Here is a 15,995-nt window from a genome sequence, read left to right on the forward strand (position 1 = left end):
AAAAAAAAAAAAAAAAAAAAAAAAAGAATTGGGTCTAGACCAGTAGGGCCACCAGTAAATTACATTGCTGTTTGAATCCTGGGATTCTCTATTGTATAAATATATCCTTCTAGATAGCTAGAATTAGGGCTGGGGATTTAGCTCAGTGGTTCTGCCGCTTGTCTCAACAAGCACAAGGACTCAAGTTCAATCCCTGGTACCACGCATACACCAAAAAAAAAAAAAAATCAAGATAAAACATAACTAGAATTAAATCTAACATTGAATGATCAGCAAAGTGTTATGTCCTTATATGAAAATTATATAAATATTTTATTTATTTATTTATTGGTATTAGGGATTGAACTTGGGACCTTGTGCTTGTGAGGGCAGGTGGCAGAGCCACTGAGCTAGGTCCCTGAGCCAAAAATTATATTTTTAAATAGAAACTAAATCTACAATCCCTTTTCTAGTCTAAAATATATTGGTGATATCACATTTTATATAAGAATAAATTTACCAATTATAAGTTTATTGATATGAGCCACCAAAAACATTATAGGTAACTTTAAACTACGTTAAGCCAATTTCATATGGTCATTTTTAAACTTCATCAATTTGACATGTTAGAATACAAAAATAAGATATCAGGTGCCCTGTTACATTGCTAAAATGTTAGTCACAATTACTCTGATTCCACCATTAAAACCAATTTGCACTAGTTTCTCAATTAAAATTTTTATCTTGTTGGTAAATTGGCTCAAATTTTGAAGGCAAAAAGTACGAACTCAAATTATCTGCTAAGTACATAAAAACTCATGATTTTTTTTACTTTTCTAAATTTACCTATTCTTAGTTAATTCTTTGTAAAAGTAATGCTTAATTTTGTGATCAGTTCAAGTGAGAAGTTATATAAAGGAATCAGCCCCCAAAACAAATGTTTCTTTTCTCTTTCTATTATTATTATTATTATTTATTTTGGATAGAATGTGCAGTTTCTGGCTATTACGTTTGGTTCATTGAGAAGAAACTAAAAAAATAAATTTCTCCCCATATAAAAATATGGAAGGAAATTTTTGAAGTTGTTGCTTTGTTTGCATGGTTTTTGTTTGATTTTGTTTTTCCTCTTTGCGTTTCCTTAGGCCCTGAGTATGCAGATGTGGTGTTTCTGGTGGACAGCTCAGATCACCTGGGAATCAAGTCCTTTCCACTGGTGAAAACATTCATCAGCAAAATGATCAGCAGTCTCCCCATAGAGGCCAACAAATACCGTGTGGCTCTGGCCCAGTACAGTGACGGGCTTCACAGTGAGTTCCACCTCAACACCTTCAGGAGCAGGAACCCCATGCTGGGCCACCTCAAGAAGAGCTTCAGGTTCATTGGCGGGCCTCTGAAGATAGGAAATGCTCTTCAGGAGGCCCACAAGACCTATTTCTCTGCACCCAGAAATGGAAGAGACAAGAAGCAGTTCCCCCCAATTTTGGTGGTCCTGGCTTCAGCCAAGTCTGAGGATGATGTGGAAGAGGCTTCAAAGGCCCTGAAGAAAGATGGAGTGAAAATCATCTCGGTGGGGCTGCAGGAGGCTTCTGAGGAAAACCTGAAGGCCATGGCCACGTCTCAGTTTTATTTCAACCTTCGGACAGTCAGAGATCTCAGCACATTTTCCCAAAACATGACACAAGTCATCAAGGATGTAACCAAGTACAGCGAAGGGACAGTCAATGACATCCATGTAGAAGGTGGGCATAGGATGCAGGTGTAGGCGTGATGATGAAGTGATTTTGAAAATCAACATAAGGGAGGATTGATATCTAATGAGCAGCCCTTCCTCGAAATAACCTGCATTTTTAGACCTAAAATGTCCATATGTTTAAGTGGGTCCTATGATTATGGCCATTTAACATCTAATGAATTGAACTGGCCTTGTTTTTCCCTGTTTCACTTATCTTTGTTGTATGTCTCTTGCAGACTTCTTAAAATTTACGTCTGCCTCTCCCTGGAACCCAGCTCACCTCTGAGTTATCTCCCTGGGTTAGAGTTTCTGTGTGGTATCATTATTGGCTCATTTAAAAAAATATAAATTTGCATCTAAAGAAATCTTTGACTCTTTCAGGTAAATTCCTTAATTACAGAATGTTAGAGCTGCAAAATAACTTCCAGTTGTCCAAAGCCCCTAATTTGCAGAGATGAAGTTTTAGAAGTGACAGGACGTGGACCAGGGCCAACCTGCAATTTTTAGTCAGAGTGGGGTGTGGACTGTACAGCAAACCCTCTCTCTGGTTTGTCTTGTCCTATTCTGTTAGCAAGAAGGGCCAAAAATTCAGTCATACAGAGCCCGTGTCTGTATAAGCAACATAGGGTGTAAGATTCCCACTTAATCTGATCTGAGATGACATTTATAATTACCTACTGATACTAGAGAAGGCTTTTCTTATAACCCATGAAAATATGAATCTATTACTAGCATCTTTTGCAAATAAAATGATTGAAAGTATATTTCTATTAGCATTTCTTAGAAATATTTGAACTATAACTGCTGATTTTAATGGTGATAATGACGCTTAAATGATTTTGATATTTAATAGCTATTGTTCATTACATAAATTTTATGGACCAAGCTCTACACTAAATATATTATCCCATTTAAATCCCAGAATTTCCCAAAGGGATAAATATTATGGCTCCATTTTACAGATGAGGACAATGAAGCTGAAAGCTTAGCTGAGATCCAATATTTGAATTTGCTTAAGATCTCAGCTTCATAATCATTTTGCACACTTCCTCTTTCTTGAAGCACATAACCAAGCTCATATGTGTGATCTTCCTGTCTTCTGATGCCCTTCAGAGATATCAAGCCTCCAGCTAACACTGCTTGTTCCCTCCTTGCCCACAGTTTGCCAAGGCCCCTCTGTGGCTGACCTCGTGTTCCTGTTGGATGTGTCAATCAATGGCAGCCAGGAGAACTTTGACTACCTTAAAGCATTCCTGGAAGAAAGTGTGTCTGCCCTCGATATAAAGGACAGCTGCATGAGGGTTGGTCTTGTGGCCTACAGCAATGAGACCAAAATTATCAGTTCCCTGAGTGTGGGCATCAATAAGTCAGAGGTGCTCCACCAGATCCAGAACCTCTCTCCCCAGGCTGGCGAGGCCTACACCGGAGCTGCCCTCAGGAAGGTCCAGAAGGAAGTCTTCAGCCCACACCGAGGCAGTCGGAAGAATCAAGGGGTGCCCCAGATTGCAGTGCTGGTGACCCACAGAGTTTCGGAAGACAATGTGACGAAGGCAGCTGCCAACCTCCGGCGTCAAGGAGTGACCATCTTCACCGTGGGCATAGAGGAAGCCAGCAAAGCCCCGTTGGAGAAGATCGCGTCCCACCCTGCCAAGCAGTATGTCTCCACACTGAGCTCCTTCTCTGAGCTGGCCGCCCACAACCAGACCTTTCTGAAGAAGCTTCGGAACCAAATCACGCACACCGTCTCTGTCTTGGCAGAGCGGACTGAAACCCTAAAGTCTGGTAGAGTATTACTGAGGGATGGTTGCTCAGAGGTTTCCTTTTTTCTCTTATCTTCTGTGCATTATATACAAAAGGTGGGGGGTTGTGTGTTATGACGTAGGTGGGCAGAAAGAGCCTAATTTTTACTTCAGCTTGATCATATGAAGCCCGGTTTGGGGAAAATAAAATCCATTGAAGTGTCCAGGGGACTTTTCTTTTCCTTCCTTTCTCTTTTGGGTGGCTTAAATTGGGTTAGTTACTCATACCCAGTCCAGAACACCATTGTTCATGATTTCTCTTTTCTTCCTTTCTCTTTTTTTTCTCTCATTGAGTTTATTGGTCCATTTTAGGTACACAGTACAGTTACATTCATCATTGGGATCTTGCATCTTTACATGACAGGTTTTGGTTCTTGTTTTTTCTCCTTGTCCCTGCCCTCCCTTCACCCCCCTCCCTTCCCCATTTATAAACACTTTATTTCCATTTCTTCATGTTTTTCCTTTTCCCTTATTGCCTTCCCTACCCTTCCCATTCTCTTTCTCTTCTTCTCCTCTTCCTCCTCCAATTGAACGGAGCCCTCATGCTTTATTTCCCTGATCGTCCCTTTTCTTTCTCCTCCTCTGCCCTTCCCTCTCTACCCCTGCCATCTCCTCTTTCCCTTTCCTCCTACTCTTTCCTCTCTTCTTATCTCCTATTCCCTCCCTTCCTCCCTCTCTTTTACCCCACTTCCTCTTTTCTTTAATTTTTTTGTGTGATATTGGGAATTGAATCCAAGGCTGAGGCACCAAGCTACATCTTCAGCGCTTTTTATTTATTTTTTATTTTGAGACAAGAGACAGTGTCTCACTAAGTCACTTAGTTGCCAAGGCTGGGCTCAAACTTGTGATTTTCCTGTCACAGTCTTCCAGAATACTGGAATTACAGGTGTGAGCCACCATGCATGTGTAAACACACACACATATACATACATATCATGTATATACATATATATATATGTACATTCACAAAAGTCATTTATTTCACACTTACTATAACTGTGTAACATAAGGTTGATGACCATATTCCTCCATTAATTGACTAGGCATGGGGAGAAGTAAATATTTTGTTACAGATTTCAAGAAGAAGTACTTAATATGTCTACAATGTCCTGCTAAACACCATCTCCATTTTATGGCATTCCATTTGACATTTTGCCGAGTCGTTATTTACTAGTAGAAAAATGACATAAAAAGCAGTTTCAAGCTTTTCTGATTATTTGCTATGTCCAGATTTATCCCAACTCAGGGTAGAGAATTAAGGTAATAGTCTTATGCTGTCCGAAACAATTCATGTGGCCCAGTGAATGCTAAGATTTACAACAGCAGTTCTCTTAAGCATGAAAACTACTTCCCATTTTTTCTGTCTGAAGAAGCTATTTGTTGTTGTTCCCATCTGTATCTCTTTCTCTTTTACCTTTGGCTCACGTGCTATTTTCAGCTGTTTGGTTCCTTTGCAGGTTGTGTGGACACCGAGGAAGCTGACATCTATTTGCTCATTGATGGCTCTGGGAGCACCCAGGCCACCGACTTCCATGAAATGAAGAGTTTTCTGTCAGAGGTGGTAGGGATGTTCAACATTGCCCCCCATAAGGTCCGGGTTGGGGCTGTTCAGTATGCAGACAGCTGGGACTTAGAGTTTGAAATCAATAAGTACTCCAACAAGCATGATTTGGGTAAGGCCATTGAGAACATCAGGCAGATGGGTGGGAACACAAACACGGGTGCAGCCCTGAACTTTACACTAGGGCTTCTGCAGAGAGCAAAGAAACAGCGTAGAAACAAAGTGCCGTGTTACCTTGTTGTCCTGACAAATGGAGCGTCCCAGGACAGCATCTCGGAGCCTGCATTCAGACTTCAAGAGGAGAACATCCGTGTTTATGCTATTGGGGTCAAGGAGGCCAACCACACACAACTGCAAGAAATTGCTGGCGAGGAAAAGAGAGTATACTATGTGCATAACTTTGACGCCTTGAAAGACATAAGAAACCAAGTTGTTCAAGAAATCTGTACCGAAGGAGGTAAAAGAAATGGTGGTTTTGCCTTTCAAGTTCAGGTTGCAAATTGCCTTACTGTGAAACTATCTTTGTTCTCCAGAACAAAAATGAGAGCCCACTGTAGTGTGGTTCTGATTCGTGTCTGATTAATAATGAACACAGTTGAAGCTGGGCATGGTGGTGCACTCCTGTAATCCCAGCACTCAGGAGGCTGAGGCAGGAGGATCGCTGTGAGTTCAAGACCAGCCTGGGCTACATAGTGAGTTCCAGGTTAGTCTCAACTACATAGTGAGATCCTGTCTCAAAAAACCCAAAAAACAAACAAACAAAAAAATAATGAAGACAGTTGGAGGAAGTCTCCCTTCTAAGGATTAACTAGCTTCAACTACATAGTGATCCTGTCTCAAAAAACCCAAAAAACAAACAAACAAAAAAATAATGAAGACAGTTGGAGGAAGTCTCCCTTCTAAGGATTAACTAGCTTCCTCCCACAAATCCCTGCTAGAACATATGTGTGATTAGACATCACAAGTGATTCTCGATTTTAAGGAGTACTTTTGATTTAATTAAATTCCATTTTTTATAAAAACTTAGTGAAATCATTTAGAGAAACACCAGAAAGGTATTTTCCCTCTTAAGGGATTTATGCTAACTTCTAGAGATATTTTTTTTTTTGTATAATTGTGGAGTGCTGCTAACATCTAACAGGAAGACATCAGGGATGTTGCTAAACATCATCAATATCCTCCGTGTAAAGACTGCTCTACACAATTAAAATAATCTGACCCAAAATGTCAACAGTGATGAAGTTGAGAAACCCTGAGTTATATACTTAAGGACATTACTAAATAACAAATAGAATAATCCTGAATGTCTGGTTATTTTATTGCCTCCAGAGCTTTATTTACCTGCTAATAATCCTTACCGAACACATAATTCATTGTTCAATAATTTGTGATTTGAATTTTTCTGCTCATTTTTAATTTTGTACATGTGGTTGACTTGAATAAACATCGCTATTCCTCCCATGCAGCCTGCAAAGACATGAAAGCTGACATCATGTTTCTGGTGGACAGTTCTGGCAGTATAGGACCTGAAAACTTCATTAAAATGAAAATGTTTATGAAAAACTTGGTGAGCAAATCTCAGATTGGGGCAGATCAGGTGCAAATTGGTGTTGTTCAGTTCAGTGATGTCAACAAGGAAGAGTTTCCACTCAACAGATTCATGTCCCAAAGTGACATTTCCAATGCAATAGACCAAATGGCTCACATTGGGGAAACCACCTTGACCGGCAGTGCCCTGACTTTTGTGTCTCAATACTTCAGCCTTGCCAAGGGGGCCCGGCCCAATGTCAGAAAGTTTCTCATCCTCATCACAGACGGTGAAGCTCAGGATATAGTGAAGGACCCAGCAGTTGCACTTCGGCAAGAAGGCATAATTATCTACTCCGTAGGCGTATTTGGCTCCAACGTCACCCAGCTCGAGGAGATCAGTGGAAGGCCAGAGATGGTTTTCTATGTTGAGAATTTTGACATTCTGCAGCATATTGAAGATGATCTTGTTTTTGGAATATGCAGCCCCCGTGAAGGTAGGCATGGGTATAGCCCCCAGTGACAATGTCCAGATACCAGATGTGCTGGCTATTGCTTCTTGAACTAAGTAGAATTGTGTTTGAACACCGTGGGCTTTTTGTTTAATTGAAATGTCTATGTCAGTCCCTTTGATTTATTGAGTTAAGTAGACAATAAAGAATGATGTTGGTTCACCTAGATTTCTAGACAAATAGTCCTAGAGTGATGAATTCTTCACTTATGAGAAGTGGAATCATGCTAGGGCTTAGGTAAGATTCCTGGAAAGCAGAAGCTGAGTCATGAGAGCTGGTTGAGGTAGTTTATTGAGGAAATGCTTTCAGAAGGGGAGAAAGGAAAGCAAGACAAGGCATGGGCTGGAGCTAAGCAAGGAGGTCGTTTTAGCTGGACTCTAGCTGTAGCCTGATCTCATAGGAAGCTTTAGAGCATGAGTTACAGTAGCATTGGTCCTACCTTGAACTAGGGGCTCAACCTAGTGTACTCTGGGCCCCTGGGCTACATGTGGGCTGCAGGTGGTACAGATGCATCACTTCCTGGGCAAGGGGGCTCCTCTTTGGATAGCATCCATTACATGTGCATTTTTTGGTTTGTAGTTTCTAAAACCAGTACTTGGTCAAATAAAATGTTAATGAAAACACTTTGATATTTACTAAAACTTATGAAGAATGACTGTAGTATGTGTAGCAATGGATGTCTCAAAAAATGGCATAGTCCCTACTTCCTGTGATACTGCAGGAAATGGAAATTATAAAAAAAAAATCTTTGGACTAGGGGTTTAGATCAGTGGTAGAACCCCAGCCTGGCACATACGAGGCCCTGGGTGCCATCTCTGGCACCAAAATCAAACAAAATAGGAACAATAAAGTCAGAAAATACAAGAAGCTGCTTTATCCTGTGACCCTGAGGATTCATGATGGAGCCACTCTGAAAAGTCTCTATGAAGGCAATAGATCTTACTGGAGTTTTAAGGGAGAAAAACAATGCTTTCTTATTATTCAAATAATTCTGTCCAACTCCCACAGTAGAGTTTGATGACCATGGTCAGTGTTTTATAGAAAGAGTGGTTCATCTGGTTCTTAATCCCTGAAAATCCCATCAGAATAAATATGAACTCTGAAGGGTTTCGTCACCGAGAAATCTCCCCATGCCCCAGTCTTCTGAGGAATCCAGGAAAGCTTTGCAGCCAACTAAAGGCCAAAGGGACCTTGTTCCTTCTTTAGTAGAGCCAGCCTTTCCTAGGAATTGGATTTACATCTCTGTACCCATGGCCTCCGGTCAGTGGTTAAGTACATTGGCTCTTGAGTTTTCAGCAGCACCGCACAAAGTCAGCAAGTTAGGAAGGAGGAAAGCCTTAGGAGGCAGGTGAAAGAAAGAGAGGATGTTCTCATGGCTTCATTTCTGAAGATCAGATCTGTTAACCTTTACCTCCCCCGTTATGTTTATTGGTACATTTAAAGCAAACAATACAGTTGCATTTATCATTGGGATCTTATTTTTTCCCCTGTCCTCCCTTCACCCCCTTCACCCTTCCCTATCTACAAAGACTTTGTTTCCATTACGAGTGAACCTTTGGATCAGACCTTCCTAAGACCCAGAGAGAGAATGTGCTACCTAATGACTAACCGCTGCACTGGTCCAGGATGAATGAGTCGGCACTCGGGGTGCAGAATGGATGAGCTCCTTTAGATTAAACATGCTGGACATGAACCAAGCCCTTCCTGCTTTACTTGCCCATGACACAGACCTCAGATTTAAAACGTTAGGAGGAGTATTGTGCTAAGATAACTTAGGGAGAAAGTGGGCCTAAAAATGGGTATTTCAAGAAAGCAAAAGTGAGGAAAAAAAGGTAACCTTACAAACTCGGCCAATGGAGAACCATGAAAATGGGACTGCCAAATTCATTTTAACTTGGTCATTTTCCCCACGGTCTTTCTTATGAATAAAATGTCAAGATCCATCTGATTTAAAAAATAGAAAGATAAATTTATATAAAACAAAAGCAAATGTTGAAGAAACCACTTATTGAGGACATTGATGCAGAATTGTGGTTTTCGTTCCAGTCCAAAGGTTTGTGAAATTCAGTGATGATCTGTGATTGTCACTCCATCCCGTCCTGCCCCTGCAGTAGGTGTCATATCACCCATCTTGTTCTCAAAGATCACCTGAGTATCACTGTCCTGGTGACACAAATGTACACATGTCTCTGTTATCCAGGGAACTGACATTCTGGTGGGTAATGTGACCCATCAGAGAGAAAACAGCAGTAATGTTTTTTTAAAGTCGGGGATCACCCATGCTCTCCAAAATTAATCGCATATGGTTTTCCTTTTTCTCCCTCTGCTAGAATGCAAGCGGATTGAAGTTTTGGATGTTGTGTTTGTAATTGATAGCTCTGGCAGCATTGACTATGATGAATATAATGTCATGAAGGACTTCATGATCGGTTTAGTGAAGAAAGCTGACGTGGGCAAGAATCAAGTCCGGTTTGGTGCTTTGAAGTATGCCGATGACCCAGAGGTGCTATTTTATCTGGATGACCTTGATACAAAACTGGAGGTGATATCGGTGCTCCAGGGTGACCAGCCCATGGGAGGCAACACTTACACTGCAGAAGCTTTGGCCTTCGCAGACCACATGTTCACAGAAGCCCGGGGAAGCCGCCTGCACAGGGGAGTCCCCCAAGTCCTCATTGTGATTACTGATGGGGAATCCCACGATGCTGAAAAACTCAATGCCACCGCCCAGGCCTTGCGGGACAAAGGCATTCTTGTCCTGGCTGTGGGGATTGCCGGTGCCAATCCAGTGGAGCTGTTAGCCATGGCAGGGTTCAGTGACAAGTACTACTTTGTGGAGACTTTTGGAGGCCTGAAGGGGATATTTTCAGATGTGTCTGCCAGTGTTTGTAACTCTTCAAAAGTAGGTAAGTCTTATCAATTAAGTTTTTCTAATTATTAGCTTAAAACCAAATGAGGGAGACACTTTCAGGAATACGTTTTCTGGAGTGGAGAGAAGCTGAAATTATTCCATGGCACTCCCCGTGTTAGAGGATTTCAGGGCTGGAAAGACCTCAGGAATGTTTCCTTCAGCCTCTTTCCCAAAGAGACTTTTACAACATTTCCTATTCACTTCTTCCTAAATTCTTTTAATTCACTAGTTTGGAGCAGACTTTGGGTATGAGGGTACAGATTGCCTACCTGTTTCGCTATGCACTAGTTCCTTTTCCTTCTGTTTACATAAGAACTCACAATTTGTCTCCTCCCAAGATGCAATGATTGTTGCCAGAAGTCTTTTTTTTTTTAAGCTTAGAAATCCCCAGTTTCTTCACCATTTTCTGTCCTGGTTCATTGAAAATGTCTGGAGCTCCATATTAAGCACTTCAGTCCAGCCAACCTCAGATGTCTCCAGGACAAAGTACAGTGGGGCTTCCTTGTTGGGAGTGCTGTGCCTCTATTCCAGTGGCTAGAGGTCTCATGGCTGCATGCACGGAGGACACATTCATTCATCATTCATTCAGCACCATTTTACACTTTTGGTTTAGAAGGAGGTTTTGTGCTATTAACTTTCCTTAGTCTCTTCCTTAAGACATATTTTACTAAAATGCTCTATTTTTATTGGGTGAATTACTAATAATCCACAATCCCAGCATCTTGATGTAATTTGTTTTCTAAATCATTTAACATTTTTAGCTTCCATGTGGTTTATCTCCTTAGCATGCAGCTACCATAATTTTCTTTAACATAATTAACAAAATCTTTCTGGGGCCTACTTAAAAGGGCAAATCTTTCATTTCCTTGTGTCAAATACCTAAAATTTGATCCATCCTTCTGAAGTTCACTGTAAAAGATAATATTGCATTTTTGTATTGAAAGTTTTCATTTGAGCAGAAAAACAAGACTGAATTTTCTTTTTTTGACTCTGGATTTAAAAAAGAATTTAATGAATTAATCCCTAAAGGATGTACATTTCTTCTTCTCTTCCTTTATCCCATAATCTCTACAGTATGGGACTCTCATACATATTTAATCTTTTCTGAAGCTGCAGTGAGAATTAACTAAGGTCAGTGGTGGAATCCTTGAGAAAGTTCAAGGAAATTATAATGCTTACCAGAAAGCTAAGGGACATGCACAACTATGTGCCAAGTGTACCTCATTCATTGGCCATGCTCTCCCATATTCATATTGTTTTGTATTTGCTTTGTTAATATAAGGGAAATGTCCCTGGTTATACTGCATTGTTTGCTCAAAAATAGTTGTTATCAAGTAAGTAATTTTTGCTTGTGTAGACCAGACAGGAGCTGATAGAAGAGAAAAATAAACTAGATATGAACCAGAAAGTTTGCTTTCAAATACCCGCCTCAATTTGCCTTGACACAGAAAAATATTTTCTAGCTCAACTGGCCAGAGACCAAGTCAAAAATATAAGCCATCTGTTTCTGTTTGAGTCCCTAAACTGATGTGTTGTGTGTATGTGTGTGTTTTCCCTCCCTATGCTACTACTGTCCCTGGGCTTTCTGGAAGGGCTAAGCTAGATTACAGATGAGAACACATTTTCTGTAGCACCATTTCAAATTCTCTGGGAACTCAGAAATGCAAATGGCATAAGCCCAAATGGACAAGCCAAGAGCAATAGGAAAGGATGTGTGAGTGGTCAGCCTCATGCTGCCTTGATGACCTGGTCACTTGTTCCCTCCCAAATTAATGCAGTTACAGAGTCACATAAGATAAGACATGACTTTTGGAAATATCATTTCTATACAGCTACAAACAGTTAATTTGCTCTTATGGGTTAAAGAAAGCATAGCAGGGAAATAAGACTTTTTCAAAAGGGAAGAGAACCAAGAGATGGAGAGAAGAAAGATGGAATGGAGGAGAGAGAGAGAAGACAACAAAAGAGTTAAGATGTTTTGTGTACACAATGTACTAACCTCACACAATAAATGTTATCATTATGCGCTTCTAACACATACTAATAAAAACAGAAAAAATAACAATCTGTTTTTTTGGTGGTGGTTCTTCCCTTCTTTGTAGATTGTGATATTGAAAAAGTAGATCTTGTTTTCCTCATGGATGGTTCAAATAGCATTCATCCAAGTGACTTCAAGAAGATGAAGGAATTTTTGGTATCTGTTGTCCAAGACTTTGATGTCAGTCTCAAAAGAGTGCACATAGGAGCAGCCCAGTTCAGTGATAGCTACCGGCCAGAGTTTCACCTGGGAACTTTCATAGGGGAGAAGGAGGTATCATCTCAGATTGAAAATATCCAGCAGATCTTTGGATATACACACATTGGTGCTGCGCTCCAGAAGGTGAGCCATTACTTCCGGCCAGACATGGGCAGCAGGATAAACACAGGTACCCCCCAGGTGCTGCTGGTCCTCACGGATGGCCGGTCCCAAGACGAGGTGGCTCGGGCGGCTGAAGAGCTGAGACACAAAGGTGTGGACATCTACTCCGTGGGCATCGGAGATGTGGATGAGCAGCAGCTCATCCAGATCACTGGGACTGCAGATAAAAAACTCACAGTTCATAACTTCGATGAACTGAAAAAGATCAAGAAAAGGATTGTTCGCCACATCTGTACCACGGGGGGCGAGAGCAGTAAGTATTGATAAGTTCTTTGTTTTTCTTCATTTTTACACCCACACTAACATTCTCCTCAAGCTCTATCTACAGCTCCCAGGGATGCTGGAGATTTAGATTTGCACCTCTGGATTTCACAGTGAACTTTTTCACAGTTATTAAAGATTTCTTGTGGCTTATAGATTGGGAAACAGGATGTTTGAGTTCCTGTCTTTTTTTCCCCTCCCTTACTCCAAGGGGAGGATGTCTGCTTTGTGAGTGGGGACACTTGAGCTTTAGAGTTGTGAGGAAAAAGCCATTGTTTACAGTGTGGCTGGTTCCAGAGGTGGTAAAACTCCAAGAAAGAAACACTTGATGGATTTTGATTGCCTGGCCGTAGGGCTTACAAAGCTGCCAAAGGCTACACATGGAGGGAACATCCCAGGAGGTTTATATCTTCATTATGAAATTTTACCACAGATGTTAATGATTGTCTTCTTAAATATGAGCACATTTTGACATTTTTCCAATAGAAGGAAAAATGTATCTTGAAGAAGTAACTACTTTTTTAAAAGATCAGATGGGCATTCTATGGGTTGGCTCTGTTTTTAAGTAAGCTGACATGGCAAACATTGACCCCAGCTTTCCACCAACGAAAGGAAAGCCGTGAGTTGTTGAGAGGCAGCTGGAGATGTCCTGGCCAAAAACGCTGCTCTATGGCATTTATCTTGGAAAAGTTGCTTAATGTCTCTAATTTTCTCATCTATGGATTGTAAAAGACAGCAACACCTGGTTCAAAAGATCACTGTGAGGATGAAATGAGAAATATGCATATTTAAGCTTTACTTTTTTTTTTTAAAGCATGGCCCCTGGGATATAATTACAAGGTCGCTTCATTTTTGTCTACTATTGATCTATTGAATGTATTCCTGGGGACTAGTCCTTCCCTTGCCTCTACTCACTTCCAAGAAGTAAATGAACCTCCTCTTGCTGATTAATACATCTGTCCTAATGTTACTACTAGAACTCTAAGCTTTGTGCAAGGCTCTCTCACTCTTCCAGTCTGCCACAGACAGCTCACCTGCCTAGAAAAAAGTGGCCACCAGGGTTTACTTCCTTGTTCTTTACCTTTCAATGCTCCACCTTCTCCCCAGCTTGGCCTTCTCCCTGATTTCTGGCCACTGCAGCATGAGCTGGGGAAGGGAGCTGGTCCGAACAGAGGTCCTCATTTGATGGTACTGGTCAGGAATCAGTTTTCTCTGATGGTAACTTGTGTCCCAAACTGGGCCTGTTCATGGATCCTTTAAAGGATTCTGTGTCCTGCTTTGCATCCTCCCATCCCCACCACAGCCCATCTGTGGGGGATCTCTCAAGTGGGGCTCACGTGAGGGAGGGGTGAGTATGTCTGAATTTTAATGGTTCCTTATCCCTTTCTCAGCCTCTGGGTATCTGGTGATGCCTCTAGTTTATTCTGCTGAGTGCCACCCACCCCCATATAACCTTCTTGGATGGGAGAACAAAGAAGCCCATGACCGCTCCTTCTTACACTCAGCAAAACTAGGGGGAAAACTAGCATGTCAACCACCTTGTCCCAAAAAACACGGGAAATTATAGCCCTCAAAAATGCTTGCCTCCTGTGCAAGTCATCCTGTGTCTCATTCCTTAGAATCTCCAAGCTTATAAGTTAGCACTTAAAGTCTCTGGCTCTTGATTTAAGAAGAAAACTCTTCTCTTTTTGTGAGTGCGTGTATCTGTGTCTGTGTTTCTGTGTCTGTCCATCTGTCCACACGCAAATGGTGGGAGGGCTCACAGCCCCAAAACAGCTCTCTCTGCAAATGGTCTTCTAATGTCAAATCTCACTCCTTTGACGACCTAGTATGGAGAGTGTGGAAGTTAAAGTTTAGGAGTCCTGTAGTTGATTAGGGACTACTATCTTTGTATATCCTGCTCATACTTTGGATTATTTTAGCCAAATTTTTCCATTAATTTCCTATCAAAGTATCATTTCCACTTATTAGACAGAAATTTATCTTAGAATAATCTAGTTTTTACTTGAGCACATGAAGGAAACATTAGTAAAAAGAGTATAAATTCTAAATAGTGGCTGAGTTTTCTTTAAAGAAAACCATCATGGGTGCAAAAACCAAAAGTGCTCTATATTAAGAAAGATTTGAAGTCATTACTCCAGCAAACAAAAATTCCAGGCTTTTGCAGCCAAGCTGTGAATGAGGACTGACAGGCTGGAGAGAGCACTGATAAACTTCAAAGTTGAATGCAAAAAATCAAGGAATGCCCATTCTTCTGCAGTAGTAAGTCCCCAAATCAAAGAAGACAGTAGCCTGTCTTGGAGCTTAGACATTTGTTCTGCTGGGTGTGTGTCTGTGTGTATATGTGTTTACTTGATGCAGCTCAAACACAGCCTTTTGCATCAGACCCATTGGCTCTGCTGCTTAATAATAATAAAAAAAAAGAAGAAGCCTGACTTTTAAGAAGTCACTCTTTTCTAAATAGTAGTTTTCTCATTCATAAAGCTAGATCACCTCTAAGAGGGCCTCTGATTTCACACTATGGTTCCAAATATGAGGGGATGGTGAGCTGCATGGAACTATGAAGGAAGTTACTGACGATGCTTTTTGAACATCTATAAAGGGAAAGCCTGGGCTAGAAACACTTTAGACGTAGTATCTCATTCCATTCTCCCAATATCCTATGCAGTTTGTTTTTGTTTTCACTTATAAACGTGGAGACTGGATCTTTTGAAACTGAGGCTTGTCTGACCCAAATCCTTCAATATATATCTTTTTATTTCTTGGTGTTAAACTGTCTGTTTTCTGGATATAGTTGTTTTAGTTATATAATGCTACCATTGCCAATAACTAATATCTAAATCTTTCACCAGTTAATAACCAGGGCTTATTAAGGCATTCTGGATTTTTGTCCTTAAAATTGTTCCTACAAGCTATTATTCCATAAGGAAACTTCTTGCTGCTAAATAATTACTTCGCACAGCACAGTCTAGTCGCAGAACTAGGAACCTGCCTAACTTATCATGCCTGGGCAGTAGGAAGTGATAGAATCAGGAGGTTCAGCATATGGATGTCACAACAAGCCTGGCTCTGAATCCCTGAACCAGACCATATGACCCAGTCACAACTGAGAGGCCTAGGGAAAACTCTGACATCACTGCTTACTATTCTGATCAATGAATATTATAAAAATTTTTACTTATTTCATGTTTTACAATTATAAGTAAGACAGTTCATGGGGATTTAATAAATGTAGCTCTGTCATAACATGTTGCAAAGGGTGACCCAAAATGATCTATAAAAGCAAATATATGG

At 40.8% G+C, this 15,995-nt stretch overlaps 1 protein-coding gene across 1 annotated transcript in view; it reads left to right on the forward strand.

Annotated features, from left to right (window-relative positions):
* Col6a6 (collagen type VI alpha 6 chain) overlaps positions 1-15,995 on the forward strand; it is a 137,448-nt gene that overhangs the window by 40,209 nt on the left and 81,244 nt on the right. The window contains exons 4-9 of the mRNA XM_010625438.2: positions 1,122-1,718; positions 2,873-3,493; positions 4,968-5,528; positions 6,538-7,095; positions 9,441-10,016; positions 12,124-12,693. Of these exons, the coding sequence (XP_010623740.1) occupies positions 1,122-1,718; positions 2,873-3,493; positions 4,968-5,528; positions 6,538-7,095; positions 9,441-10,016; positions 12,124-12,693 (3,483 nt within the window). The remainder of the gene's footprint in view (positions 1-1,121; positions 1,719-2,872; positions 3,494-4,967; positions 5,529-6,537; positions 7,096-9,440; positions 10,017-12,123; positions 12,694-15,995) is intronic.

The sequence above is a fragment of the Fukomys damarensis genome, unplaced genomic scaffold (assembly GCF_012274545.1).
Source record: "Fukomys damarensis isolate Sample0158 unplaced genomic scaffold, DMR_v1.0_HiC HiC_scaffold_37, whole genome shotgun sequence".
NCBI classification, from domain to species: domain Eukaryota; kingdom Metazoa; phylum Chordata; class Mammalia; order Rodentia; family Bathyergidae; genus Fukomys; species Fukomys damarensis.